Source organism: Chelonoidis abingdonii, chromosome 7 (genome assembly GCF_003597395.2).
Source record: "Chelonoidis abingdonii isolate Lonesome George chromosome 7, CheloAbing_2.0, whole genome shotgun sequence".
Classification (NCBI taxonomy): domain Eukaryota; kingdom Metazoa; phylum Chordata; order Testudines; family Testudinidae; genus Chelonoidis; species Chelonoidis abingdonii.
Genome location: NC_133775.1, coordinates 110,751,553 through 110,777,702, shown reverse-complemented (window position 1 = coordinate 110,777,702; position 26,150 = coordinate 110,751,553). Strand labels below are relative to the sequence as shown.

General features: G+C 56.8%; 1 protein-coding gene across 7 annotated transcripts in view; it reads left to right on the top strand.

The window, feature by feature from the left end:
• Window positions 1–18,260, top strand: part of UIMC1 (ubiquitin interaction motif containing 1) — a 72,488-nt gene extending 54,228 nt beyond the window's left edge. For all 7 annotated transcript variants that reach the window (XM_075068231.1, XM_075068229.1, XM_075068230.1 and 4 more), the window contains 7 exons: window positions 924–1,003; window positions 8,332–8,500; window positions 13,259–13,337; window positions 14,505–14,625; window positions 15,909–15,972; window positions 16,864–16,906; window positions 17,862–18,260. In XM_075068231.1, the coding sequence (XP_074924332.1) occupies window positions 924–1,003; window positions 8,332–8,500; window positions 13,259–13,337; window positions 14,505–14,625; window positions 15,909–15,972; window positions 16,864–16,906; window positions 17,862–18,045 (740 nt within the window). In that variant the 3' untranslated portion in view covers window positions 18,046–18,260. The remainder of the gene's footprint in view (window positions 1–923; window positions 1,004–8,331; window positions 8,501–13,258; window positions 13,338–14,504; window positions 14,626–15,908; window positions 15,973–16,863; window positions 16,907–17,861) is intronic.
• Window positions 18,261–26,150: the final 7,890 nt, after the last annotated feature.

Genomic DNA, 26,150 nt, shown 5'->3' with positions numbered 1-26,150 from the left:
AGATTGAGGTTGGATATTAGGAAAATCTTTCCACCTCAGGGCAGTTCAGCTCTGGAACAGGCTCCCAAGGGAGGCTGTGGAATCTCCGTGCTTGGGGGGGTGGAGAACCAGTTGGGCAAACCCCTGTCAGGGCTGGTCTAGGGTTACTTGGTCCTGCCTTGGTGCAGAGGGCGGGGAGGTCCCTCCCAGTCCTGCATCCCTATGGCTACGTCTACACTACTGCGGCCAGTTGCCGTTACCGCGGGGGGTCGACGGGAGAAACTCTCCTGCTGACTTACCTAGAGTACAGTGATCTGCTGTCGATTTGGTGGGTCTTCACTAGACCTGCTAAATTGACTGCTGGTGGATCGAGGTGAAAGGAATTTTCATCTCACATTTCATTAGCAAACTTGATTGGAACTGAATCGTTTGCTTTCTCCAGGACTGTCTCTCCTCGTTGGTCCTGCACTGATGTCCTGATTTTGGCTTTTCACTCTGAAATCTGTAGTAGGAACAGTTCTCGTTCCCTGGGGAGGCCGAGAGGTTCCTTGCAGCTGGCTGGATGTGGCTTTTGTTGATATTGAAAACATGGGATGGCAGATGAGGCTCAGGAGAGGAGGGTGTCCGTGTGACAATGGGAATTCTGTGACTCTGTTGGGTTGGAGAGCTCCATTCCCGCACTGCACAGTTCACCAGCAGACGCCCTGCGCGTGCTCTGTGGGTCCCATTTAGTCTCACTCCTGTGAAGCTGCAGCAGCTTTGTCCTTGCTCCCTGTGCTGTGACTTGTAACCTCTCATCCAGCTATAGGGTTACACATCTGCCAACATCCGAGAGAACTGGTTAGAAACGGTGAAAACCCTGTCAAGCGACAGGCTAAGCACCCAGAGATTGCGAAGGCTCTAGGAGCTGCAGCCCAGGCTGACATGACAGACTTCTGTTTCAGAGACCCAGCCAAATCCATCGGAAGCTATTGAGCCAGAGAGAGAAGAGCTCCGTTCAGCCAGCAAAGATGCACCTCTGCAGGTAAGAGAGTCCCTGAAGGGGAGAAGCGTCCCAGCTACAGACCATGTTTACGCTAGCGGGCATTCCAGCAGTGCAGCTCCGGGTCCATGGCCAGACTGCAGTGACAGAGGGTGTTCTGTTGGGGTAGGAACTCCACCTCCAGGAGCAACGCTAGCTAAGTCTCTGGAGCTTCTTTCCATCAGCCCAGCTGTGTCTAGACCAGCATAGCTACAGCATTCGGGGGGGAGCGCAGTTTTCACCCCCTCAAGCTCTGTCCTGTGTTGACTTCCGTTTAAGTGTAGGCCAGGCTCCAGGCCTCTATCAAACTGGAAAGCCTCATGGTTCACCAGCAAACTCTGCTGGGTTCCCCAAGAGCAGAGGAGGGTGTATACCTCTGACAGTAGGGCCCTAACATCCTGCCCTGATTCCCCAGTCCCAGCCGCTGGCTCCAGGTCTGCCGGGAGCTCCCTTCGGAGCACTTGGATCAGCTGAAGTGGTTGCTGCTAATGCCCATGGTTGGGCTGCAAGGTGTCAACCAGCCATTGGGCGGAGGGGAGCCAGTTGCTTGCCCTGAGGCGAGAGGGATGGGGCCAAGGGGTATCAGTGCTGCAGGAAAAGTCCTGCTGGGTATCTGTGACTCCATGCTATGACTGAATTTGCACTTTGGTAATCTCAGGGGTGAGGCCGGGTCACTGAAGAATCTGTTGAACCTTGGGGCATGCCGCAAACCTTGCTTGTCCCCTGGTGTTCTCGGAGGGGATTGAGTGGGGAGGTTTGGTTTCACTGGGTTGGATTGAGCCAGAGAGCCCGGTTCCCGTGTGGAGCCCAGAGAGGAGTGGAGCAGAGCACCTAGGGACAGCACAGAGCCTTGGCTTTTATAAAATGAAATAAATTAATCTAGGGCCAGGCCATTCTTGAGGCCTCGTTGTGGCACTAAGTGCTGTCTCCCCCTGCCTGTGGTGCCACACCTGGGCAGATGTCACAGCAGTGAGAGCTGGCTTCTGGACCTGCTCCTGAGAACGCTCCTTTGGGTATTAAGTTACAGAGGAAAACCAAAGGGGTTCCCAAGCGCTGCTCCGGCAGGGTACATGAGTGAGAAACAAGCTCAGGGAGTCTACAGCGTGTCTTTGTCTGGGCTCTTAGCAGCCCAGAGTCTGTTCTCTCGGGCCTCTCGTCCTGCCGCACCTCAGAGCACGGTACATCCACAAGCTAGCGCAGCCAGCGCTGTGCACAGGACACCGGTGCTCATGCAGCCTTTGGCAGAGTCGGGCTCATGGTCAGGGCGCTGGGCTCGTCCCTTACAACCTTTAGATCGTGCCCGTGGCGTCTCGCAGCTAGTGGCTCAGATGACAGTGACAGAGCACCCAGCGCTAGAGCAGTTACCCTCCTGGGCGTGGGCGCAGCTCCGCAGTGCTAACTCTGGTGGTAGGCCCAAGGCCAGGGTCGCCTTTGAGCTTTCAGCCTTCTAGGTCAGAGGCAGAAATGCCTGTTGCTTGGCTCGGGGGTTAGCAACAGCCAGGCCCTTCACCCAGCTAGTGTCCAGGCCTGAGTCGGCCCTGGAACTTGAGACCTCCGGGTGGGTGCTGCTTTGCGCTGGGTGCTCAGGCATTGCTGCTTGCAGGCTGTGCTCTCCTCCCAAGAGCAGGCCAAGCCTGGCTCGGCCGGCGGCAGTCACAGGTTCCAAAAACCATTCTCGTAAGGCGCTGCACAAGCCGTTTCAGGAGCCGGCTGACAGTTTTTGTTATACGCTGTTGTATTTACATGTAAAATGAGTTATTTACAGCGCGAATGTAAGTGGTGTGTTTGGACACCTAGTATTTGCAAAAGACGTGATCTTTGTGATTGCTTTTCAAGTGGAAATGAGAAGGAGCAGCGCCTGCTGTTGTCTCCTCACATCTGCATGTGTCGTCTGATTAGGGTAACACCGATGTGATCTGAGCTTTCATATTCAGCATGTCTGATTTTGTATTGGCATGTCCTCATGACTCATTAAAGTGTAACAAGATGCAGGGAGCCAGAGAGTGGAAAGCGGCATGCAAGTGCCGGTGCAGTAAGTGGGAAGTACCCACAGGAGAACTGAGAAATGTTCGCTCCAGCTTGGGAGTCAGGTTCCTTCGCAAGATGCTTTGTGTGGAGTTTGCCTGCGAAGCGTTCGGGTGCGGAGACCTGTCAGCCAGCAATCCCAGGGCATTTCCTGAGGTGCCTTGTGAGATACAGCCCAGTCCTGCAGACCCTCCCGCACAGAGTGGCTCCGCTGATGTGGGTGGAGCTCGTGACAGAAGCGCAGGAAGAGAGTCCAGTAGTGAGCTCGCTCCTGGCAGTGCAGATTCTTACTCAGCGACAGAACATGCAGCGGGGGTTGAGCAGCCAGCCTGACCCTAATTATGGTTTTCCTGGAATTGGACTGTTTGAAGGAAGTAGCATCAGTTCCTCAGCTGCCTATGTGCGTCACAGGCTAGCCCCACTACAGCCACCTCTGCATTCTGCTCCTGCAAGTTCCCTCCCGCTCGTTAACAATTACACAGACCGGCCCTGGCTGTGGAAAACAGGGTCTGTCCCTTTCTTAAAGGCTCAGGAACCTCCGTGGGAGGCCGCCTGTCGGTAAAGCTGTCTTAGTCAGCAGCGGTCAGGCTGCCGCCTCTCCCAAGCTCTGCTAGGTTAAGGCTCAGTGTGCTGCAGAGAGTTGCTAGCACTGACATGCAGAGGCTGGGGCTGGGTGAGGCCAGACACACAGGCACCCTGATGGTTTTGGATCACAGAGTACTAGAGAAAAGCCATGATTGGCAACTTTTAGTTACAGATTTTCAACCATATCGCCTTTATCTTTCCCCTTTGCCTCTGTCCCTCAGGGCCGCCCCGAGGATTCACGGGGCCTGGGGCAAAGTGGGGGAGCGGACATAAAAAAGGGTGCCACCCGCTGCGACACTTGTACTCACTGGGCGGCGCTCTGAGTCTGCGGCGGGTCCTTCACTCGCTCCGAGTCTGTGGTGGCGGCAGGTCCTTCACTCGCTCTGCATCTTTGGCAGTACCGAAGGACCCGCCGCCGAAGACCCGGAGTGAGTGACAGGCCTGCTGCCAAAGTGCCGCTGAAGACCCGGACCGCCGCCGGGTGAGTAAAAATTAAAAAGGTGCCTCTAGCCAGGGAAGGGATTCTCTGCCATGGCTCACAGGGCCTCTGTGGGGCCCGAGGCAAATTGCCCCCCGTGCCCCTCCCTTCCCCCTGGGTGGCTCTGCTGTCCCTACCCCCATTACCCGGAGTAGAGACTGGAGGAACCTGGTGTAAACGTGCCTCTGTGGGTCATGACTGAGAGTGTCAATTTCAGGATGCCCTGCTGAGAAATAGGGCAAACACAAGCCAAAACTGGTGGTGGTTCTTTTATATGACACACCAAAGCAGCCACAAAAGTAACCCTGCAATGCAAAATGGATGCAGGAAGTGGTGTTCCAGACATTACTGAATGCGTCACAGGAATTTCCCATTCTTGGTTCTGCATTACTACAGCTTAGAAGTATCAGTGTATAACTGAAATGGGTTATTAAAATCATGTTTAACAATATTGTTGAATCCCTTTACAAACCCAACGTAAAGCTTGGTTAGACTAAGAGTGGATTGGATCTGCTCTTGCAGCATAATTCCTACGTTTCATGGGATCTTGCCAAGAACTAAAGAAAATAGCTAATTTATTGATACAAGCTCTGGCAAATGTTTGGAACCCAATTAACAAGAAGTCAATGTAGATATTAACGTTCTTGGCATTTAGACCTGATAGCAATATGGTAGTGTGCCTCAGTTTCCCTTCTTATACAGCACATTAGATCTGCAATGACTTTTCTTCTGTGTACAGCTTCAAGATCTGTTATGGGCACTAACTGTGAAATCTCAGTATCCCAAGGTCTGTTAACCTAAAGTGTGCTGCTGTGTCTCACGCTTAACATGTTTAAGGGGTTTTCCAAAAGATTAGGCACATGGTACATTTTTACAGTTCTTGGTATTAGCAACACATTAGAGATGAGTTAATATGAGCATTGATACTAACGTTCGATTCATTGTAGGTTTACAATTACAGTCAGTTTTGTCATGCCTTGCCTTTGGCTCAGTCCCATTGGGCTTTTGGCATTTTAGGGTTAACCTGTGCCTTTCATTAGCATGAGAAACTTTCCCCCTTTCTCCCTGCTCCAGAGGGTCAAAATCTGAGGTCTTTTGCTTGACAGAATCCATTGGTTGGCTCGGTGAGTCCTCTTGCTACCAGCTATGGGCAGGTCTTTCTCCACAGACACCAGCTTGTTCACTAGTTTTCAGATCCGTAACTGTTACCAATTCCAAGGCTGGACTCTGTCTTACAGAGACACCGTCCATTTTCACTCACATATTAGACTCAAGGTTCTTTTGTCCTTCCATAACCAACCGCTGCTTCCACATGGAATCTGATGTCAAGTCCGCTAAGTGACTACAAGACATATCCAAAGAGTCTAGAGGTGAGAGTTTACCTGCCATTTTCACTCCATCTGAAACCTTCTGAAAGCTATACACACTGGGTCTTTCTAAAGCAAAATCAGTGGATCTATACATCTCAGAAAGACACTGTTCCTTTCTCTATACAGTGATTCACCCTGAGCTAACTCAATCAAATCACTTCCATGCCCAGCAGTTGCAGCAAACTGCTTGCAAAAACTACCCTGCAGATTTTTCTCTTCAGGAATCTTTCTAAGCAACGACCCATTTTTCACAGAAATTCTGCCCTTACCCTTTTCACCTAGGGCTTGCTGGAAAGGAACATTTTCCTGAGCAAGAACAGACTCTTTCTGGGTTCACTTAAATCCAGAATCACCACTGGACCATTAGGAGGATTTTTACAAAAACCCCTTTCATGTAAATTGCTAGACTTCATATTCACAGAATTAGAAGCATTCTTCTTCCTTGTTACAAGTTTCCACACTGTCAGTAGATAACACAGTCAAATTACCTTAATAATATAATATAGTATAATATAATTAATTAATAATATACCTTCATGCTTTCCTCGTGCCCTGGCTATATCCTCACCCTGATCGGGCAAGGTTGTCATTTCTTTACACTGCAACACTCTAGCAATAGGCAAAACAGAAGAACCAGAATCGCTTGGTCTCTGGGAGCTATTTATGACATTAACTGGATGATCCCTGTCACATGATTGATTTGAACTGGGACCATATAGAACATGGTTGCAACCAAAGTCCCGTAGTGGCACCACATCTTGTATAAGGGGGGGTCAAATGAGGTTCTAAGACCAGGTTATGGGTTGCTTGTTATGATTATGCTGTCTGTGTGCATGTGTCATTTTTGTTGTTGACGTTATGAATATTGACTCTAGACTGTCTGTACTTCAAACTTGTGCTATGCTTCTGGGTGACACCCCAGACAAGTTGGTGTTAGCTCTGCCTAGCCTGCTTGATGGTCCATTAGCTATACAATTGACCCATTGAGAGAAGGCAGATAAGCCTTGTGACTCAGCAAAGTGCAGGGATTTGCCCATGTGACTCCAGACTCCATTTTGCTGTAATTTTCCACAGTAAGAACAAAGAGCTTCTTAAACGTGGAAAAGACTATAAAGGGCTGATGCCTCATCTCCATCTTGTCTTCAGTCCTGCTTCTTACCTCTCGAGGGACTTTGCTACAAACAGAAGCTTTGAACAAAGGACTGAATGACCCATCCCAGCTGTGGATGTACTCCAGAGACTTGATTTGAACCTGCAGTTATTCTATCGCTGCTACAAGCCTGAACCAAGAACTTTGCCGTTACTGTATGTAACTGATTCCATTTAACCAATTCTAGCTCTCATCTCTATCTTTTTCCTTTTATGAATAAACCTTTAGATTTTAGATTCTAAAGGATTGGCACTAGCGTGATTTGTGGGTAAGATCTGATGTGTATTCCTCACTGCTCCCCTACTATACTTTGACCCCAACCACCGTACACCCCGCATTGGGGACATTACAGACTGTATGTACTATATGCTAACCCATAACCAAATACCAGCGTCCCCCCATACTCTGTATGTTGCCCCCGATGACTAATGACTGACACGCCAAACTCATGTGTTATCATCCATTATTTAAATATTCTCTAATAACATAGGACCTGTTCTGGGGCTTGGTCCTTTGGGATCAGACGAAGAACCTTTTCTTGGGGTGTTGGTTTTCATAACCATTCATCCCCAGGACGGGTGGCACTGGTGGTGATACTGGAAGACTGGAGTGTCTAAGGAAATTGCTTGTGTGACTTGTGGTTAGCCAGTGGGGTGAGACCAAAGTCCTCTTTGTCTGGCTGGTTTGGTTTGCCTTAGAGGTGGAAAAACCCCAGCCTGGGCTGTAACTGCCCTGTTTTAAGCAATTTGTCCCGAATTGACACTCTCAGTTGGGTCCCACCAGAACCAGCATCTTTATAATCCCTATCAGACGCAAATTTAAGAACATTCCCTTCTGGGGCTTTAGTTAAATACAGATCCAACTCTGGGTCAACTGATCAATTTTCAGCCATCATAGACTGACAGGCTTCTGTCTGCTCCACAGACAAAAGACTGGAGGTACACTCTCCTTCATTACGCACGCTGCTGTTTGCAACAGACAAACAATTCGAAACAGCTTTTCCTTCAACAGATAAACTGTTGCTTTCCACAAACAGTGGCTTATCACACTGAACTACTTTGAGCACATCACTTTTACCTGTGTCAGGCTGACTTTCCCAAGCTTTATTAGCCAACAATCCATCACCCACAAAAAATCTACCCTTTTCTTCCTCAATTAGGGCTTTAACCTGACCAGCAACTTTGATCTGCTCTAGAAAAACATTTCCTTGAGCTTTATCTAATGCCAGATTCACTTCTGAAATACTAAACAGACATTTAGAAACTTCACTGGCAGACAAACCGCTCTTTTCCACCTTCCCCAGGTTAGAGACAGCTTCTTCTTGGTCATAGCAAAATGGGTTAAACACAGACAGAAGGTGCAGCTGCCTTTGTAGTCAATTGCCATGCAGCCTGTGCTTCCTTTGTTCCAAACACAAGCTGCCCAGCACATGGCCGGGGAGAACCTCAGAGTTCGGTCTGTAGGCCTGTCCCTGCGTGTCTTACTGAGTCACAAGGTGTGTCTGCCTTTGGAACAAGCATTTGATGTTAGTGTGGTGTTTGCTCATGCAGTGAACTAGTCAGTGCAATTACTAGATCTGACTTGTGCAGTGGGAATGAATGTGTCTGAGCAGTGCAGCAGCTGCGGCAGGGTAAGTAGCTGTAAGACAGCCAGGCGCTCTAGGGTAGGCATGAAGAATGAAACAGCAAGAGCTGTTCGCCTGATTTCTTGTCCCCTTCCTCAGGCGGGTGGAGATGAAGAAGCTGGGAACGCAGTCTCTGAATGCAGCCCGTCAGCTGATGACAGTGTGTCGTGCCCGCTGTGTGATCGAGGGTTTCCAGCCACCGAGATTGAGCTGCACGCTATGTGCTGTAACGGCATCGTGGGACAGGATGCAAATGAAGACGTTCCAGGTCTGCTAAGCACATGGTCTCGTGTCTGGGTCCTTTGAGGGTGCGTGTGATTTCCCTCTCCTGCCCCAGCAGCCCTGTGTGCTGGGAGTCTCAGCACCCTCGACTCTTGGCTACAGAGAGTGTAGCAAACACTCTCTTGCTGAGGCCCTCTGAGAGGTGTGTGAGAGGCCTCCTCCCTCTGCCTGGTTGGGCCTGCCCTGGAGGGAGCTCTGAGCCTCCTGGCTTTCCAGCACTCCTAGAATTCCCGTAGTCAGTAAGTTACTTAGCAGCCAATTGTGACCATCGCTCCAGGTTCCAGCCCTGGCCGGCTCCTGCAGTCCCACAGTGCAGGACCCCTCTAGGGCCATAGCACACACCTCAGCTAGGACTATCCCAGAAGAAGGAGCGAGCCCCTCACAGGCTTGGGGGGGGTCACAGCATGGAGCACACAGCCTGCACTGAGAGATGACAAGTCCAACATGTGGTAAGCTGCGGTGAGAGGGACTATTTAGCGATCCCAAGGCCAGGCGAGACCATTGTGATCATCTAGTCTGACCTCCTGCATAGCACAGCCCAGAGCCCTGCCCCACAATAATCCTTAGGGCAGAGCTGTTAGACAAACAGCCAGTCAGGAGTTAACAATTGCTAGGGAGGAGGAATCCACCACCACCCTGGTAAGTTGTTCCAGGGGCTAATTTCCCTCACTGTCAAATATTTTTGTCTTATTTCCGGTCTGAATTCATCGGGCTTCAGCTTCCAGCCACTGGATCGGGTCAGACCTTTCTCTGTGGGACAGAAGGGCCCATTATTCAGTATTTGTTCCCCATGTAGGTACTGATAGACTGGGATCAGCTCACCCCACAACTCCCTCTTTAAGCTCCTTAAGTCTGTTACTACAAGGCAGGTTTCTAATCCTTCAGTCATTTTCGTGGCTCTTCTCTGACCCCTCCCCAATTTACCAACATCCTTCTTGAACAGTAGGCACCAGAACTGGGCACAGGGTTGCACCAGTGCTGAATACAGAGGGAAAACCACCTCACTGCTCCTACTCAAGAGCCCAGGATCACTTTAGGTCTTTTGGTCACCGTGTCACACTGAGAGCTCATGTCTGTCTGGTTAGCCATCACGACTCCCAATCTTTGTCAGAGTTGCTAGTTCCCAGTGTTGACATTCGGGCTCAGACTAGAGCCCGAGCTCTGGAACTCTGTTGGGGAGGTCCCAGAGCCAGGCTCCAGCCTGAGCCCGAAAGTCTATCCATCCATTTTTAGCCCTGCAGCCCAAGCCCTGCGAGCTCGAGTCAGCTGACCTGGGCCAGCTGTGGCCATGCCGCAGGTCTCTTATTCCAGTGTAGACGTACCCTTTGTGTAGGCCCGGGGTCCACACTCAGGCTCTTGCCTAATCCGTCTTCCATCTCCACATAAGTCACACTAACCCAGGGTCCCGGAAACCCAGGGAGGTGGAGGGTCCAAGCCTGAGTCAAGCTGGGACCTACATTCAAGCCCTGTTGCTTTGCAGTGGAGACGCAGCCCCACTGGACTTGTGCCCTGGGAGTTGGCCAGAAGTGTCCCACAGGCCAGCTTCCTTTGTCCTGTGGCCAGTCAGGTTTGGTGCCCGGTCTCGTTCTCCCACACTGCACCTCAAACTGAGGGCTAGAGCGGCCGCATTTTGGGAGGGTGCAAGGAAGCCTGGTGTTTGGACTTGGACTCGCATAATGCAGTGTTAGACGCTGGAGCCCCAGGCTGGGACCCAGGGTTCAACAATTCCTGACCTGGGGTTACAAAGGAGTGTAGACGCTCAAGCCCAAGGTTAACAAACCCAGAGTCTGCTAACTCAGGATCTCCAAACCGGGCTTACACTGCAGCGTAGAGAGCCCCTTAGGGCTTGTCTCCATGGGGTAATTGACTGAAACAGTTCCCTGTGTGGACTCTGTTCCAGACTAAAGGAGACTGTATCCCAGTGCCTGCTCTGCGCCCAAAGGCCTGCTTCTGCTTTCCTGGGCACTTGTTTCTGAGGAAGTTCAGTAGGGCTTGAAGAGCTTGTTCTAAGCCCTAGACACTGCGCCTGGATGGAAGTGGTGGGACCCTTGCTGCTGGTGCAATGAACGTTTCTGACCCCGTGCTCATCCCCAGGGAATGTGTGTGCCCCTCTCTCCCCACACCCCAGGCACAAGCTCTAACGGGCGGGTGAGTCTGGAATGAGAACTGAAGGACTCTGAAGGAGTTCCCACATTCTGCCTCGGGTCACTGCCCTCCGCTGTGCTCTGTGTCTGCTACCACAAACATACCCAGCTCAGTGTTTGGGAAGAAAGCCTAGTATTTTACCAAATGCCATGGCTGTTCACTAACCTCCCATTCCATTATGGCCCAGCCTTCCTGGTCCACAGCAAGTGACAGGAGACGCCACATGCCCCTCCCTCACCTCACATGCCACTGATACCCCACCATCCATTTCCAGAGCACCGGCAGCAGTGCTGATAACTGTACAAAGCTCCCAACACCAAGAGAAGTGGCACTGATGCAGCAAAAAGAGTCACAGAACTGGGGCAGGGAAAAGCTTCATCACTTCTGAGAGGGGCCAACATGCTAGAGAATCTTTCCATTAATAGGATCTGCACAAAAATAGCCTGCTGGTAATGGGACTAGACAGCTTGGGGTGGGGAGACGCAGCCTGAACAGGCACAAGCCTTGTGCAAAAGGCAGGAAGCGTCGTCATGCACGGATGGCACTTTGCACCTGCCGAGTGTCGGGCATGCAGTTATTGAGCCTCACTATGCTCTGGTGAAAGGTCCACAGGCGGACAGACAAGGGACCTGCCCCAAGCCAGGCAGAAAGCCCTGGCTCCATTCCTGTGCTCTGACTGTACGATCTGCCTTGGCTGGTGGGCCAACAGCCATGCCAGTGGTGATGGGCATGAAGGGCAAATGCAGAATCATTTCCCAGGGGAGCGCTGGAACCTCACACAGGCAGGGCACCATGCCCGGCTGTCCGGACATGGAGCTGTCTGGAGCCAATGGAGACAGGTTCATTTTCAGACATGCTGTGCATTGCAGAACATGGCCCGGGAGAGGTTACGAGGCTCCTAGTTTGCTGGGATAGGCTCTGTTCCCCAGATGTGCTCTCTTTCTTGCGGGTCTCTTCTGAAAACCCACTCTAGGAATGTGGGGAGCTCCTGGTCGGCATTCGGAAGCATAGCTCGTAAGCTGGCTTGTGTGCATGTGGTGGAGTCGATCAGCAATGCTGGCCATGTTTCTCCATTCCTCCTGCTGCTCTTGGCAGCACAGCTGGGTCTTCCCACGTGATCCCAAAGATTTCTAACAGGCCTGCTGTGCCAGATGTGCTCACAGAACTGATTAACACCTGAGCGAGTGCACACTGCGTCCTGAGACGGTGTTAAAGGAATATTAACAGCTGCACCCCGTGGAGAGAGCTGCTCTCGCCATGCTGAGTTAGGCGGGGTCTGAGGGGCCTCAGGAATCGGTACCAGGACACGGGTGGGCCACTGGTTCACCCCTCGGCCAGGCGAGGGGCAACCGCTTCATTTCTCCACCACAGGCATCTCTGCCTCGCCCCGGGAGCTCCCAGGGGGCTGCCCGGCCGAAGCACTAGTCTGACTGGCCTCCTGGGCCAGCGCCAAGAGAGAGGAAAATCAGGGCTTGCTTGAGACCTGGGCTGGACTGCAGATTGTGAGGGTTCACTCCATTCTGCACAGGCGCCGAGCGCTGTGATAACACGTTAGCAAACAGTAAGAGGTGCATGGCCCCTGTATCCCGGAGTCAGGCCTTTCTTCTCGGGAGCCCAGCAAATCCCGGAAGCTCCAACGCCAGGCTGTAAAGCAGCTCTCCTGCACTTTGTCCCCATACCCACATTGCCTGGGAGTGCTTACAGGAACATCCGTTTATGAGCTGGAAACTCAAACATCCCTACCGGAGCCGGCTGAGATGTCAGAAACACTCCCTCAGGATCTGAGCGGGTGGCATGTCAGCAGGAATCTGCTGAGAGCAATTCAACCGCAAGAGAGAGACATTGAAATTCTCCCTTCAGCTGCCTGGAGAGCAGGTCTGCAGAACACTGGTGTGGAAGAGGCTGCAGCAGCCCCAGGCAGTCTGGTGGGGAAAGCCCTTTCCTTCGCCCAGTGCCCATAGAGTGCTTTCCTCTGAGCTCTCACAGCACATGACAGTGGGGTCGGTACCCCCCCCATGTCACACATGGGGAAACTGAGGTACAGAGTGAGGCAGTGACTTGACATTTACTGTTTCAGGGAGTCTGACCCAGCCCTCACCCAGGGGAGGGGACTGGAATTTTCTTGGAAGCGAGTCACAGTCCTGGTGGGAGGAGGTCACCGGACCCACCCTCTGACCAGTCAGCTCTTCTCTCTACCCGGTCCTTGATCCGGGGACACAGGGGAGCAGTGCTGCAGCTGGCATTAGGAGGTTGTAGACCACTGTTCTGTTTCATGGGAACTTTCATTAAACCACAAATTCGATCTGAAGCCCCTTCCCAGGGGGCTGCTGAAGCCTCCTGCTAGGGCCACTGGTTGGCTTCAGGAAGGATAGCAAACTCCCAGGCCCCTGGCAGGGCCAGCCTGAGTTGTCCAGAAGGGAAGACTCCATCCATCAGCATCCCAGTGCTCCTTTGGCCTTTCCCATCACACATCCCACTGCTGCCAGGCGGCACCTGAGCGTGCCCCACGTCCTATCCCAGGTGCTTTGCAAACCCCTGAATGCTGTCAGGAAGGGAGAAGCCACCCAGCAACTGGGTAACTTTCTGTTTGTGTCTCAAGCGCTCGCTCAGCGACAGAGAGAAACAAGGAGCAGAGTTGGCAGAGGCAGAGCCGTCCCGTCCCCCACAGCCATTGCTAAGTAAGTAGGTAGGCTGGCTTCGTAGAGCCTATTTCCGCCGCCCACCTCAATTCCTGCGCGTTCCTTGTAGCAATGGCCCCGTGATCTGGGTTCTTCTCTTGGGGCCCAGCACTGGGGTGTTTGATCCCCTCAGTGGTGTCTGGGGGACCGCAGACGAGCACAAAAGAAATGTTTCGTTACAGTTGAGCTCAGCCCGCTCTCCATGCAGGGGGTTTCAGGTGGGCCAATGCAGCACTTTGCTGAGTGCAGGAGCCTGTGGGGAGCAGAGGGTAGATGGGAAGGCTGACAGGATGGCATCTGGAGTGATGACCTTACTTCACGTAGACTTCCAGAGTTGCAGCAGTTTTGCTGAATCTCTCCCTGTGCAGCCCCACCTTCTCCCTCCCACACAGCCTCCGAAGAGAGGATCTGACAGTACAATGCCTGCCGGGGAAGCTATTCTGCCATTACAAACAGCGGATGGCAACATCGCTAATGGAATTAGGCTAATTACAGAGAGGACAGCTTCTGTTTAGACACGTTCTCTGGTAATCAGCACTGCCTGGAAAGAAAGCATCGGAGAAGAACCCGCTGCGTGGAGCATGCTGGGGGCTCTCCATGCACATACTGGAGAGCGTGGGGCCCCTCACTTCCCTCTGGTAACCGACACCCCTCTCCTGAACAGCGATTGCTGTAGCCACTGTTCTGTGCCCAGCTCACCCCTGCCAGCCCAGAGCTGGCCTGCAAGGCTGCTGGCTGCTGACTGGCACAGGCCTCCCGAGTAGTGCGGGCTAAGTAGGGAAGGGCAGAGACAGACTTGGGCTGCCAGTCAGACAAGGTGGCTCTCTGCTTTAACATGCTGGGTTTGCCTCTCCAGCAGCATGTAACTCTCTTGTGCGTCCCCTGAACTCTTCATTTCTGCAGTTTGACAGGGTGGTTTATGTCTGAGCCAGCAGCTGAGCTGATTTCATTATCATCCCACTGCTGCTGCCGCCTGCGGGGAACAGGGAAACGGCTGATCACTCCATTGTTTAGACTGGCATCGGGCTGGCTTGACGGGCGATCCCGCTGAGCCGATGCTGCTCCCCAGACGGGCCACCTCAGGGGAATGGCCTGGAGAAGTAAAACGCCATGTTGGGTGCTGCAGAGTGAATCCTAATGCACGGCTCTGCTTCCCTTGCACAGCAGGGGTGAGAAGTGCTACCTTTGTAAGGCCCTGGTGCCGCTGGCGGAGTATCGGAGGCACGTAGACGGCTGCCTGCAGACTGCCCGGGACACTCAGGGAAACCAGAGGCTGCGCAGTGCCAAGGTGAGGGTGGAGTCCGGCCTCATTCCAAGGCCCAGGTGGGTTTGTTCTGCAGCGGCGTTGCTGCTTGGCCTCCAGCGTGTGTGAGCTCTGTCCACGAGGGAGCTGCGGCTACGGTCACCTATTCCCTTGTTACAACATCATCAGCACGGGGAGGGGGAAAGGGCTGAGCCTGTCTTGCTGCACCCCAGTCCTGCCAGTTCCTGGGCTGAGCACGGGTGGAATTGCTGAGAGGGAGGGAGGCGGGCACAGGGCAAGGGGACAGGACTGTGAAAGAGAGCCTGGGCCCCCAGCCAAGTAACCACTGCTCACAGAACGCCCTTCAGGGGGCAAGGGGGGTGGCGGCAGCGTATGGAGGGTGAGGGTGGGGGGATGATGGCATACAGGGGTTGGCGGGGGGCGAGAGTATGGTGGGCAGGGGGTGTGGGTGAGGGTGCGGCAGTGGCAGGTGGGGGGCAGCGGTGGCCAGGGGAATGAGGGCAGAGGGGCAGCGCCATGCGGGGTGGTGGTGGCATACAGGGGGCGAGGGGGCGGTTATGTGGGGGGGGGCTGAGCGCGTGCGGAGGTGCAGCACCGTGCGGTGGGTGGTGGTGTACAGGGGGTGAAGGCGGGGCAGGCGGTGGTGAGAGGATGACGGGAGTACGGGGGGCAAGCAGCTGTGCAGTGCATGAGCAGGGGTGAGGGGTGGTAGGTGTGGGGGGGGGTTGTATGAGATGCAGGCCACTTGATGAAAACGAAAGGTTGCAGTGATGTTCGATGCAGTGGGCAGTGGGCATTAGCGGGGGTGAGGGGCGGTGGTGGTGGGGGTGTGAGGGCCGCGGATTAGCCAGTGCGGTATGGTGCACGTGATGTGCCGTGCAGTGGGCAGTGGCATACAGGGGGGTGAGGGCATGCGGAGGTGCAGTGATGTGCCGTGCAGTGGGCAGTGGCATACAGAGGGTGAGGGCATGCGGAGGTGCAGCGATGTGCTGTGCAGTGGGCAGTGGCGTACAGGGGGTGAGGGGGCGGTGGTGTGGGGGGGGTGAGGGCATGCGGAGGTGCAGTGATGTGTCGTGCAGTGGGCAGTGGCATACAGGTGGGGGGGCGGTGGTGTGGGGGGGTGAGGGCATGCGGAGGTGCAGTGCCGGGCAGTGGGCAGTGGCATACAGGGTGTGGAGGGGGTGGTGTTGCAGCAAGGTCAGGCCACCTGCTATGGTCCCTGGGAGAGGCTGGGCAGGGCCGGCTGGGGCTGGAGGTGGGCCCTCCCTGGCAGTCCCGTGACAGCTCTGTGTTCTCCGTTGTCCCAGGACGTCGGGAGGAGCGAAGGCAGACTCCTCAGCATGTTGGAGATGTCCGAGTGCAAGTCTGCAGGTGGGGACACCACATCTCCGAAGCGCACGCAGTGTGGGGCCTGGGCTGTTCGACACAGCACTCCCTGCCCCTGGGCAGTCACCCAGTATGAGCCGGCTCTGACTCCCCCCGCGGGAGCTGGCTCTTGGCAAGCTGTAGGGGAAAGGCCAGGGCCTGTATCGCCTCCCCATATGCTCCGGGGGCCCCACTGATCTCAGGGCCAGTGCTCCTGCCGGGGGCTCCAGCTCAGCACCTCGGTTAGCACGGCAGAGCCCGGTGCCATGACCAGCGCAGGCGGGGCAGAGGGACACCGACGCAAGGTGCTTATGGGAGCCCTGAGCCCCTTGGTAACAAGGGTCTCGGCCCCTCAGTCTGACCCAGTGGGCAGTGGCTGATTTCACCTGCAGCGCAGGCTCTGTTGGGGCCCAGCAGTACGCCCGTGCCCCATGGCACCTGAGCTGGCAGCTGGAGGTGGGGGCGGGCTGCCTAGCCAGCCTCGGGTCTGTGGGGTGCAGTGGCAGCTCACCCCTAAGCAGATAGAGCGCTGGGGGTGGAGAAGCCTCCCCAGCCCTGCTGCTGATGTGGAGCGGGGGCTCCATGCTCCTGGCTTGTCCCCACGTTGGGCTCTGGGCCAGGTCCTTAGGCGTGCTAGTGAGTGCTGGGCTAGGAGAGTTGGGCCCGCTGGAACCTGGCGTCGCTGCTCCGTGCGAGGAACGGCCTGGCCCGGCCAGGGTTGGGAGTGAGATTCAGTGGGTGTGTGAAATGCCTCTGCCCTCACTTCCTGGCCGAAAGGGGCCACACTCTCCGAAGTGCCCGGGAAGCAGGCTGCTCCTGCTAGTGGAGTCCCCTGCGCCGCCTGCAGCTCAGCAGTGCTGCTGCGTCGTGCGAGGCTCCGCTGTGTTCTCATTGCAGATGCTGATGCGGGGGCCATGCTGGCAGCAGGAGGAGACTCGAGGTCAGCCGGTGCTTTGTGAACTGCAGGTTACCTTCTCCCTGCTCGCCCTGCCCCACCCCAGTGGTGTGCCTGGCTGTCCTGGGCAGTGGTGCCCGGCTGCAACCGTGTCACGTGGCCGTGTGCTGTTGGTGCAGAGCGCGTGGAATGAGCTGGGCCTTGAGCTCCCCTCCCCCAGCTCCACTCGGCCTGGCCTGGAGGCAGTGCCCTGCTTCCACCAGCCTCTTGTGAGCCCCAGGACAGGCCAAGCGCCCCCAGCCTTTGCCTCTAGCTCAGCCTCAGTGCCAGCTCCCCACTTCCTTCCCTAGCCCTGGGCGGTTCCTTCCTGGACGCCAGGCTGCTGCGGGAGCGGGGGCCTTTGCTTCTCTCCCTTGAGCGCTCCTCACCTCCTGCTGTCAGCAGCTGAGCCGGGGCTCCGGGCCCCCGCAGCTGGCCAGGCTCGGTGCTGCCCGAGGACAAACTGGCTGGAGGCTGTGGCCAGCTGACCTGTTCGGAGGCTCTGCTGCAGAGCTGCTGCTCCCTGGCTCCTTTGAGGGCAGGGTGGCTCAGCCAGCGCAGTGGGGCTGGGGAAGGGGTGTAGCAGGCAGATCCTGCAAGGCAGAGGGGCAGCTCTCCACTCAGGGAAGGGCAGGTGGTGGCTGGTTCGGAGGGTGTGGGGAGTTTGGTTTGGGGTTGTCCTCGGCTGCTAGACTAGAGGATTGCCCGGCCCACTCCTGCGGCTCATCCCCGGCCCTTCAGCAAGTTCCCAGGCTAGCTGTGCAGGGCGCGTTGGGCAGCTCCTCCCTCCTGGCTGCTGACGGGAGCAATGCCAGCGAGTGTTCTGGCCTGGAAAGGAGGGGGGCAGAGCAGTTTGCAGCGTCAATGGGAGCCTTGTCGGCTGGGCCTAGACGCTGCTCAGCAGTGGTGGCTTCTTGCCTGGACTGACATTTCTCACACATTCGCTCCTCATTTCCATCAGGCACACCCTGTCGGGAGCTGAGCAGGAAGCTGGGTGCAGCCTGGCCCGGGAGAGCCCGCTTCCACACATGGCTTTCAGTGACTTGCCCAGTCCAGCCTTGGCGTCCGCTCCCGAAGCTGCAGGCTACCCGGGGGGCTTCCAGCAGCAGAACAAGGGCAGCCGGAGGAGGAGGAGGAAATTCTGAGGCGTGAGCGATGGAAAAGGGACCTCGGGAGACCCACAGCCAAAGGGCAGCAGGGGCTACGGCCTTGTCCAGCCAGAGCCCTTGCCCACGGCCAGGCAGCATGGTGTGCTCGTGTGCCAGGACTGAGAGCCATGGGCGAGAGACTAGCTGCGGGGCGCTCGCCAACTCCACACACATTTATGGATGTTTTTATGAAATGCCAGCGACCCGGTGGAGCATTCTGCGTCTTTCTTTTGGGCCGGGGGTGGAGGAGAAACAGCAGCAAGGGATGCCCCAGCGACTAGATATCTTGGTGCCCAGCACTGTCCCGAGCCTGCCCCAAAGGCCTGTGTGTCCTGCAGGGCTGCTGCATACGCTGGCCGAGTGTGGGGCTTGGCTCCTCATGGGCACCGGTGCAAGGCCAGCGGAGGATCCCAGCAATTGCTTTTGGGTTCTCCTGAAAGCAGGAGGGTTTTCAAAGGCAGGGTGGGGGGTGCCAGAGCTGTGGCCCTAAGGGGCTGGGGCGATGGGCGTTAGCTGTGCACCCAGTTGCTTCTTATGTGAGGCTCTGGTGCCCTTTGCTCCACTCCTGCTCCAAAGCCCAGTGCACTTGCTGGAGGCCTGGCAGGCTCCATGGGGACTGCTGGGAGCTGAGAGCGCCACGCACGCCCAGGAAATGCAGGTGTGTGATGTGGAAGGGCCCTGCCCTCCCGAGTCCCATGGCACCTGCTCCGGCTGGGCCAGGCCTCCTGCTGTGCAGCAGCCTGGGCAGAGGCAGTAAGCCAGGCACCTGCTGCCCTGAGAGGAGAGCTAGGGGCTGGCCAGGACCCAGGCGTGGCCCCAGGAGTGGCTGCTGGTTGGGAATCAGATGTGTGCTGAGAACTCTGCTGGTTTCCTGGCACAGACTGGCATGGCGGCTGGTGGGCACAGCAGCTGGTGGGTGCAGACTGGCACGGTAGCCGGCGGGCACACCACTGCTCCCCTCCCCACATTCACCAGAGCCTGCTGAGCTCAGAGGTGGGGGCTAGGGCAGCAGCTCATTGACCCAGCCCCCATACCTTGCATGAGGCCCAGCCACACTCAGGAAGTGACACAGGAAGGTGTGGCCCATGCTGGGCAGGGGGCAGGAGCAGCCCGGCTTCATGACCAGTGGGTGAGGGAGGGGGAGAAATTTGGGGCCCTCTGCAGGGGAGAATCCAACTGAAGTGAGCAGGGTTTGTCCTTTCTGAAAGCTGGAGCTGGGGTTTGCCCTTCCTGGCTAGCCCGAGGGACGCTGCCCGCGTGCCAGGGCGGGTGCTGTGCCCCAGGCTGGCTGCCCTGCCCTCCCTGCAGAGCCCATGCAGGCAGCCAAGCCCAGCCCTGCACCCTGCCTGCCGGGTTGAGCGTGTTGCTTGGGCCCGGTGCTGGGGAGCAGCCAGTCGCCTAGTGCCCTTGAAAGATGCTACCTTCTGCCTCTGCTGTTGGTTTTCCCCCACCCCCAGCCTCTCCCTGGACTGTGGGGAAGCCACTGCTGTGTCTTGCCTGCTCTGGAGCCGCACAAGGCCCATGCCGTGGGGGAAGAAGGGTTCTCGGCCTCACCTTCTGGTGCCAGCTGAGTACAGGGGCATCTGTCCTCCCACCCATGAGGCAGCGGGGACCTGAGCTGCTGAGGGGCACTGGCCGACCCAGGGAATCTGTGCTGTGCAGGAACTTGAACCCACTGGCCAGGCTGCCTCAGTGAGAGCAGGGCCTGTGTCCTGCTTCAGGTGCTGCCTGATGCTCCAGGCTCCATTGCAAAGTGCAGGGAGGGGGCTGGCTGCACCCAGCCCACACACCCACCCCTGCCCAGCAGCCACTCATGGGCAGGGAGCAAACACCAGACCAGTGACAGCTGCTGGTGCTTTCTTCCCCCTGCCCAAGTGACTGCAGCAAGCATGGGGGCTGGGGGAAGTCCCCCCCTCCAGCAGGCGCTCAGCTCAGTGTCAGCTGGCCTGGGGCATGGAGCAGAACATGGTGCACGTGAGGCTGTCGTCAGCTCTTGGCCGCGCTGGCTTCTGCCCCAGGACAGCTGTTGCCCCTCGCCTGGGTTCTCGTGTTCCTTGCAAGAGCCACAGCGACTGGCACAGCTGGCCCCAGGCAGTGCAGTGTGTTAGCAAGGGCCCAGTTTCAGCCTGGGGCCGCGCCCGAGCACCCCCCCCAACCCCACCACCCAGGGCTCTTTCTAAGGGCTCCCCACCCACGGCAGCCCAGCCCAGCCCCCCACTGTTGCTGGCGCAGGGGAGGGGTTCTCTGTCCCTGCCCAGTGCCTCCTGGTCCTGTCAGCGCCAGCAGGAATTCTGGGAAGGGGGTGAAGCGACAGCTAGCCTCACGTCCTGGCAGTGGCTCCGGACTCCTGTACCCAGGAGCAGGCTAGGGGAGGATGGAGCATGTGGGACCCAGAGGCAGCTGGTGTGCTCGCCCCTGGCACCGATCCCACAGCTCTGATGTCCCAGTCCTAGCACCAGGTCTCTCCCTGCCTCCCCAGGCAGTGTGTGGGGACCGGCAGCAGGGCCAGTGCAAGGATATTTTGTGCCCCAGGCAAAACGTCCACCTTGTGCCCCCCCGTCCCCTCCCCCTAGAGCATAAATTAGCATGCAAAATCATATTTAATGCAATATGAATGTTGCAAGCTTAAAATATACAAAGACCATGAAATTAATAACAAGGTTTCAGAAAAAAAAATCTAATTTAAAATTACTTTTTAGTGCAAAGGAAAAAAATCTGTTTTATTTTTTCCTGAGGGGGGGATACTGAACAGGACATGATAGTTCCAGGTTGTACCAATCTTATAAACAAGAAGTGAAATAATGAATTGCTTGGAGTCACCCAAAATCCCACCTGTGAGTAAGTGACCATCTCACAAGGGGAGAGTTACTAGTCATTTGTCTTGACTTTTGTTTCCGTTACCGATTTCATTCAGGTAGTTTTTCCCTGAGGGGGAGGGCAGCATCCAGGGAAATAAAGTCAAAAACTAATAGAAATAACATAAAACAAACCGGGGCAAAGACCCTTTGAGCTGAGGACCTGGGTATTGTACAACTCCCCGAGACGTCGAGGTTACCCAGTCGGTTACTTCACCCTCCTTCAGGGCCTTAGAACAGTGCGATTTCTGCACCCGCTGAGGAAGTGGGGCTGGTCTTAATGTTCCCTCTGAATACTGGGGGGGGGCTCAGTTCTGGCCGACTCTCTCTCTCCTGGCAACGAATGGCCAGGCCCTTCCCCCTGCCAGGGGCTGCTAAAAGTGGGGGAGAACAAAGAGATCAGGTGACCTCCTGGCCCGGGAAAGGGGCTGAGCAGAGAGGAGGGGCTGGAGGGGGTTTCCGTTTGGGAGCTGGCTGGGGATGGCAAGTGCTTAACTTAAAGCCCAACAGTGCCGTGATGGACGGCGAGGACAGGAAATTGACTTCTGTCGAAAATAAAGCAGGCACTCAAGCTGTCATGGAGTCCCCGGTGATGCTGTGGACCTGCTCCCCACAAAGCCAGGCAGGACTTTGGGGAGCCTCCTCTCCCTTGGAGCAGACTGTCTGCAGGGCAAGAAGCTCACATGGCTTCACCTCTTGGGTCTCTCCTGGGAGCATTCAGCATTCTCTGCCCCTCCGTGTGCTTCCCACAGCGAGCCCACCCCAGTGGGGTCCTAGGGAAGCCACAGGGTCCTGCACCCCCACTTTGCAGTCAGACGTGACTCTCAGCCAGCCAGTAAAACAGAGATTTATTCAATGACAGGAACAGGGTCTAAAACAGAGTTTGTAGGTACAGTGAACCAGACCCCTTGGCCAGGTCCATTCTGGGGGGCAGTGAGCCAGACCCCCAGGTCTGCACTTCACTCCCATCCCCAGGCAGCTCCAGACTAACAACCCCCTCCAGCCCCTCCTCTCTGCTCAGCCCCTTTCCCGGGCTAGGAGGTCACTTGACCTTTTTGTCTCCAACACCTTCACTTGGCACCTTTGCAGGGGAGGGGCCCAGGCCATCAGTTGCTAGGAGACAGAGGGTCAGGCATTTAGGTGCACTGGCCCTTTGCTCTGTAGCAATCACACACCCTTATCCTACCACCTAGATATTAAGAACTGCATAGGGGACACTGAGGCACCAACACCGTATTCAGAGCAAACATTAAGAACATTCCCAGTTCATCACACAAGCGTTTGCAGGATCAGGGCTTTAGTGTCTCATCCGTATATTGAGAATTAAACAGCAGAACAGGAGCACCCCAGGGGACAGCCAGTGCCAGGGTGATGGAGGCTGCAGATCACCTGAGGAAGCCAGGCTGGGGAGCCAGACATGCCACCAGCACCCCCCACACCTGTGAAGTCCAACCTGAGCTCTTGGAGCTCAGCCAGCCCCTCTGGCTCTGTGGGGCAGGGACCCCACCCCCCGCAGCATCTTTCCATCTCCCAATGCCAAAGCCCCGGCCCCACTTCCCTCCAGCTCCCTGCCGAAACCCAGCCCCGGCCCCCAGCGCTCCACACTGGGACTCCTGGTGCGCGAGCAAGCGCCCCACCCTTACCTGGTCTGGGCACAGACCGAGAGGCCTCCAGCAGGATAAGCCACCTCTAGTCTCTCGAGTCCAGCCCGCCTGGCTGCGTGGGGAGGAACCTGCTGTCTCTGTCCCCTGGCCCGCACGCTACTTGCCGAGCAGAGCGGAAGCAGCAGCGGGCAGGGGTGAGAGGTGAGCAGCAGCAGCTTTTTGGCACCCCCAAATCTTGGTGCCCTAGGCGGCCGCCTAGTTTGCCTAGTGGTTACACTGGCCCTGGCTGGTGGCACTGCTCCCTGGTGCCTCGGCAATGAAAAGGGAGCAGGTTATAGTGTGTTATGCCCGGGGAGAAGTCACCCTGCCTGCCACAGCTGCTGCAATTCACTCTGGAGCAGGGGCAGCCTCAGGCGCGCTCCCTGTTCCCTCCGTTGGCAGGTTCTGGCTTTGAGTGCCAGCTTCCCCCAATGGGAAGTGCTGGCAGAGCCGGGGCAGGCGTGCATGGCTGGGTAGTGCCCCCCTCCCATTAACCCCACCGGGCCTGGGTCACTGGCACAGACAATCCCTGGCCAGATGGAACCTGAGCCGAACATAGGGCCTGGAGGGGCTTGGTGTCGAAAAGGCCACTTTCCACAGGGGCTGTCGCCTCCCGGAGCCAGCTCTGAGGGATGCTCTGCCTCAGCCTCAGCAGTGCCTGGCCCCAGCCCTGCTCCCACTGCCAGGGGAGGTGGCCAGTTCCCAGGGGCAGGCTGGTTTCCCTCCCTGCTCGGCTGGCCTGGGGCAGACCCCGCCCGCTACGTGGGGCACAGCAGTGACCCCTTGTCCATGGAGTGACGGCAGGGCCCCAGCCTAGGCTGAGGGGCCAGGCTCGGCCCTTGCAGTGGGGGAGTTTGTGACTCTGGAACACGCGTCACACTGACAGACCCTGGTCGCTGGCAGGCGGGATCGAGCCTGGGACCTCTGGAGCTCAGTGCAGGAGCAAGCTACGGCTGTAGAGCAGACTCATGAATCTCTCTCTAAGAACCACTAGACGGGGCAGAGCCCCACCCGCCGCAGGTATGTGGGTTACACAGGCAAGCACCTGAGATTAACCTGGGCTGGGCAGGTTCCTGCAGCAGAGGGGGGCCCTGTGCATTGCCCTGGGCCCTAGGCTGCTGCAGTCTTTCCTGAGCATGGGAGGTGGGAGGAGAACCCAGGCGACCGGACGCCCAGCCCTGTGCTCTGGGTGGTGCATGTGCAGGCGTGAGGGGCTGGGCACGGCTGTCTCTGGTGGATTCAGAGAGCCCAGATCTGTTTTCAGGGTGATGCCCCTAGGTCCAGGAAGCGAAGTGTGTGGCTGGGGGGTGTGATGGAGTAGGGGCTGTCTGTGTGGGGGATGGGAGAGCAGGGGATGTCTTTAGGTGAGGGACAGGATCTTTAAGCCTGTAACCTGAGCCAGGTAGGGGGGAGGGGGTGAGCACTCGGCCGACAGGAGGAGGGGCAGGTCAGTTTGGGTTTGGGGCTGTGGGCGGAATTCAGGGTATCCTAGCTGGGATCCAAGCACCCTGAAAGCCCAGAAGGACTGGATGGAGGGGTCCTGACTGTGCCTCCAAGCTCTGCTCTAACCTGTGTTCCTGTTGTCCAATAAACCTTCTGTTTTACTGGCTGGATAAAAGTCACTGTGGGGTCAGGAAGAGGGGTGCAGGCCGGACTCCCCACACTCTGTGACAACTGGTGGCAGCGGTGTGATATACTGCACCCTGTGGACGGCGCTTCCTGCAGTAAGTGACTGGGGAGCAGTAAACGAAGGGGTGATTAACCCCTGGGAGTGTGTGCCCAGTGAGAAGGACTTTGCAGTAACACGGTCCCCGGGGGGATTGCAGCGAGCGGTCCCAGGGCGGAGGAGTCTGCAGCTTGACCCTGGCAGAAGAGGTGGTGACCTCAAGAAGGGCTGGTGCACGAGGGGTCCCCTGGAAACCGTGGGGACCGGCGAGCACCCCAACCTGTGAGTGGCCAGCGGAAGATGTACGCCAAGCGGCACAAGTTTGACCTGCTGGAGCTGTGCAAGCAGAGGCAGCTGCGCACGGGGAGACTGACCAAGGACCAGCTGATTGCCAGCTGGAGCAGGGAGACTGCATGAATGAACGGAGCCCTGTCTCTGAGGGAAGCAGCCTGGCAGATGCAGCACCGGCACCAATGTCTGTCCCCGCTGGGATGGTCAGCCGGCGGACGAGGGCTTCCCGAGACTCCCCCTCCTAGGCTAGGGAAGGGCGGGGAGGAGCCAGCCAATACCAGGGCACCGTGACCCCCCGGCCAGCGGGGATCCTGCCAGCAAAGCTCACCCCCAGCAGGAACCTCCCGGTGATGCTCGGATCGCGCGTGGGCCGCGTGGCGGAATATGAAAGGGGGCTGAGATGGAGGAGTTAAAGAGGCAAGAGCTGAGGAGAAGGTGAAACAGCATAAACATGAGGAAACCAGCGCCAGCGTGAGCGGGAGGAGAAGGAGAACCAGCGTAAACATGAGCTGGAGCTGGCCCGGCTGAGGAGCCGTGAGCCCCCGGCTGCGGTGAGTGCGGGGGGGCCCAAGCCTACAAAGAGCTTTGATAAGCACTGTCGCTGCCCCGGCGTAGGAGGAGAGACATAGATACCTTCCTGACGGCCTGAGAATGCCTGCGAGCTGCACGGGGTTGGCCCTGCAGACAGATCGCGGTTCTCACCCCCTTACTGGACTCCACGGCCGTGGAGGTGTACAGCCGACTGAAAGGGGCGGAGACGGGGACAAGACTGTTCAAACAGGCCCTGCTCCGCGAGTTGGGCTGACTCCTGAGATGTACCGAAAAGGTTCCGGAGTCAGCGTAAAACCCGTGAGATCACATACCTACAACTGGTCAACCGGCGCACGGATATGCCCGCAAGTGGACAGCGGGGGTCCAAACTAAAGAGGACCTGCTGGACCTGTTCAACTGGAGCACCTGTATGAGCAGTGCCCGTCCCGACCTGAGGCTGTGGTTGAGGACCAGAAGCCGGAGAACCCGCAGCACGCAGCCAGCTGGCCGACCAATTTTGGACAGTCGGCAGGGGATGGCAGGGAGGAGTCTCGAAGGAGCAGGCCTGCCTCAACGCAGAGAGAGAGTCATCATGGGACTCCCAGCGGGGGGCTATGGAGAACCCCCCAAAAGGGGAACATCCAGTGTCAGGTCCCTCCGACCCACTCAAGGGACCCACGAGACATGGGCTGCTGTCACTGTGGCCAACGAGGCCACATACGGGCCCAGTGCCCCAAGCTCAGGAACAACCAAGCAGACCAACCCGCAAGATGAGTGGACTGGGTAAAACCAATCGGAAGACAGGCTACATTCCGGGAAAGGGGGGCTGGAACATACCACCTGGGAAGGAGGGAGGTCACTGGGTACTGGGACGAGGGTGCAGAGGTGACGCTGCCGCGCCCGAGGTGGTGGCTCAGATTGGATGGTGCCCGACACCTACCTGACCCTGATGGGCATGGCGGGACGCCCATTCAAGGTGCCCGTGGCGAGAGTACATCTGAAGTGGGAGGCCAAGGAGGGCCCCAAGGACGTGGGGGTACACCACATTTGCCCACAGACGTGTTAATGGGAGGGGACCTTGAGGACTGGCCTAGTAGCACTCAGAGTGCCCTGGTG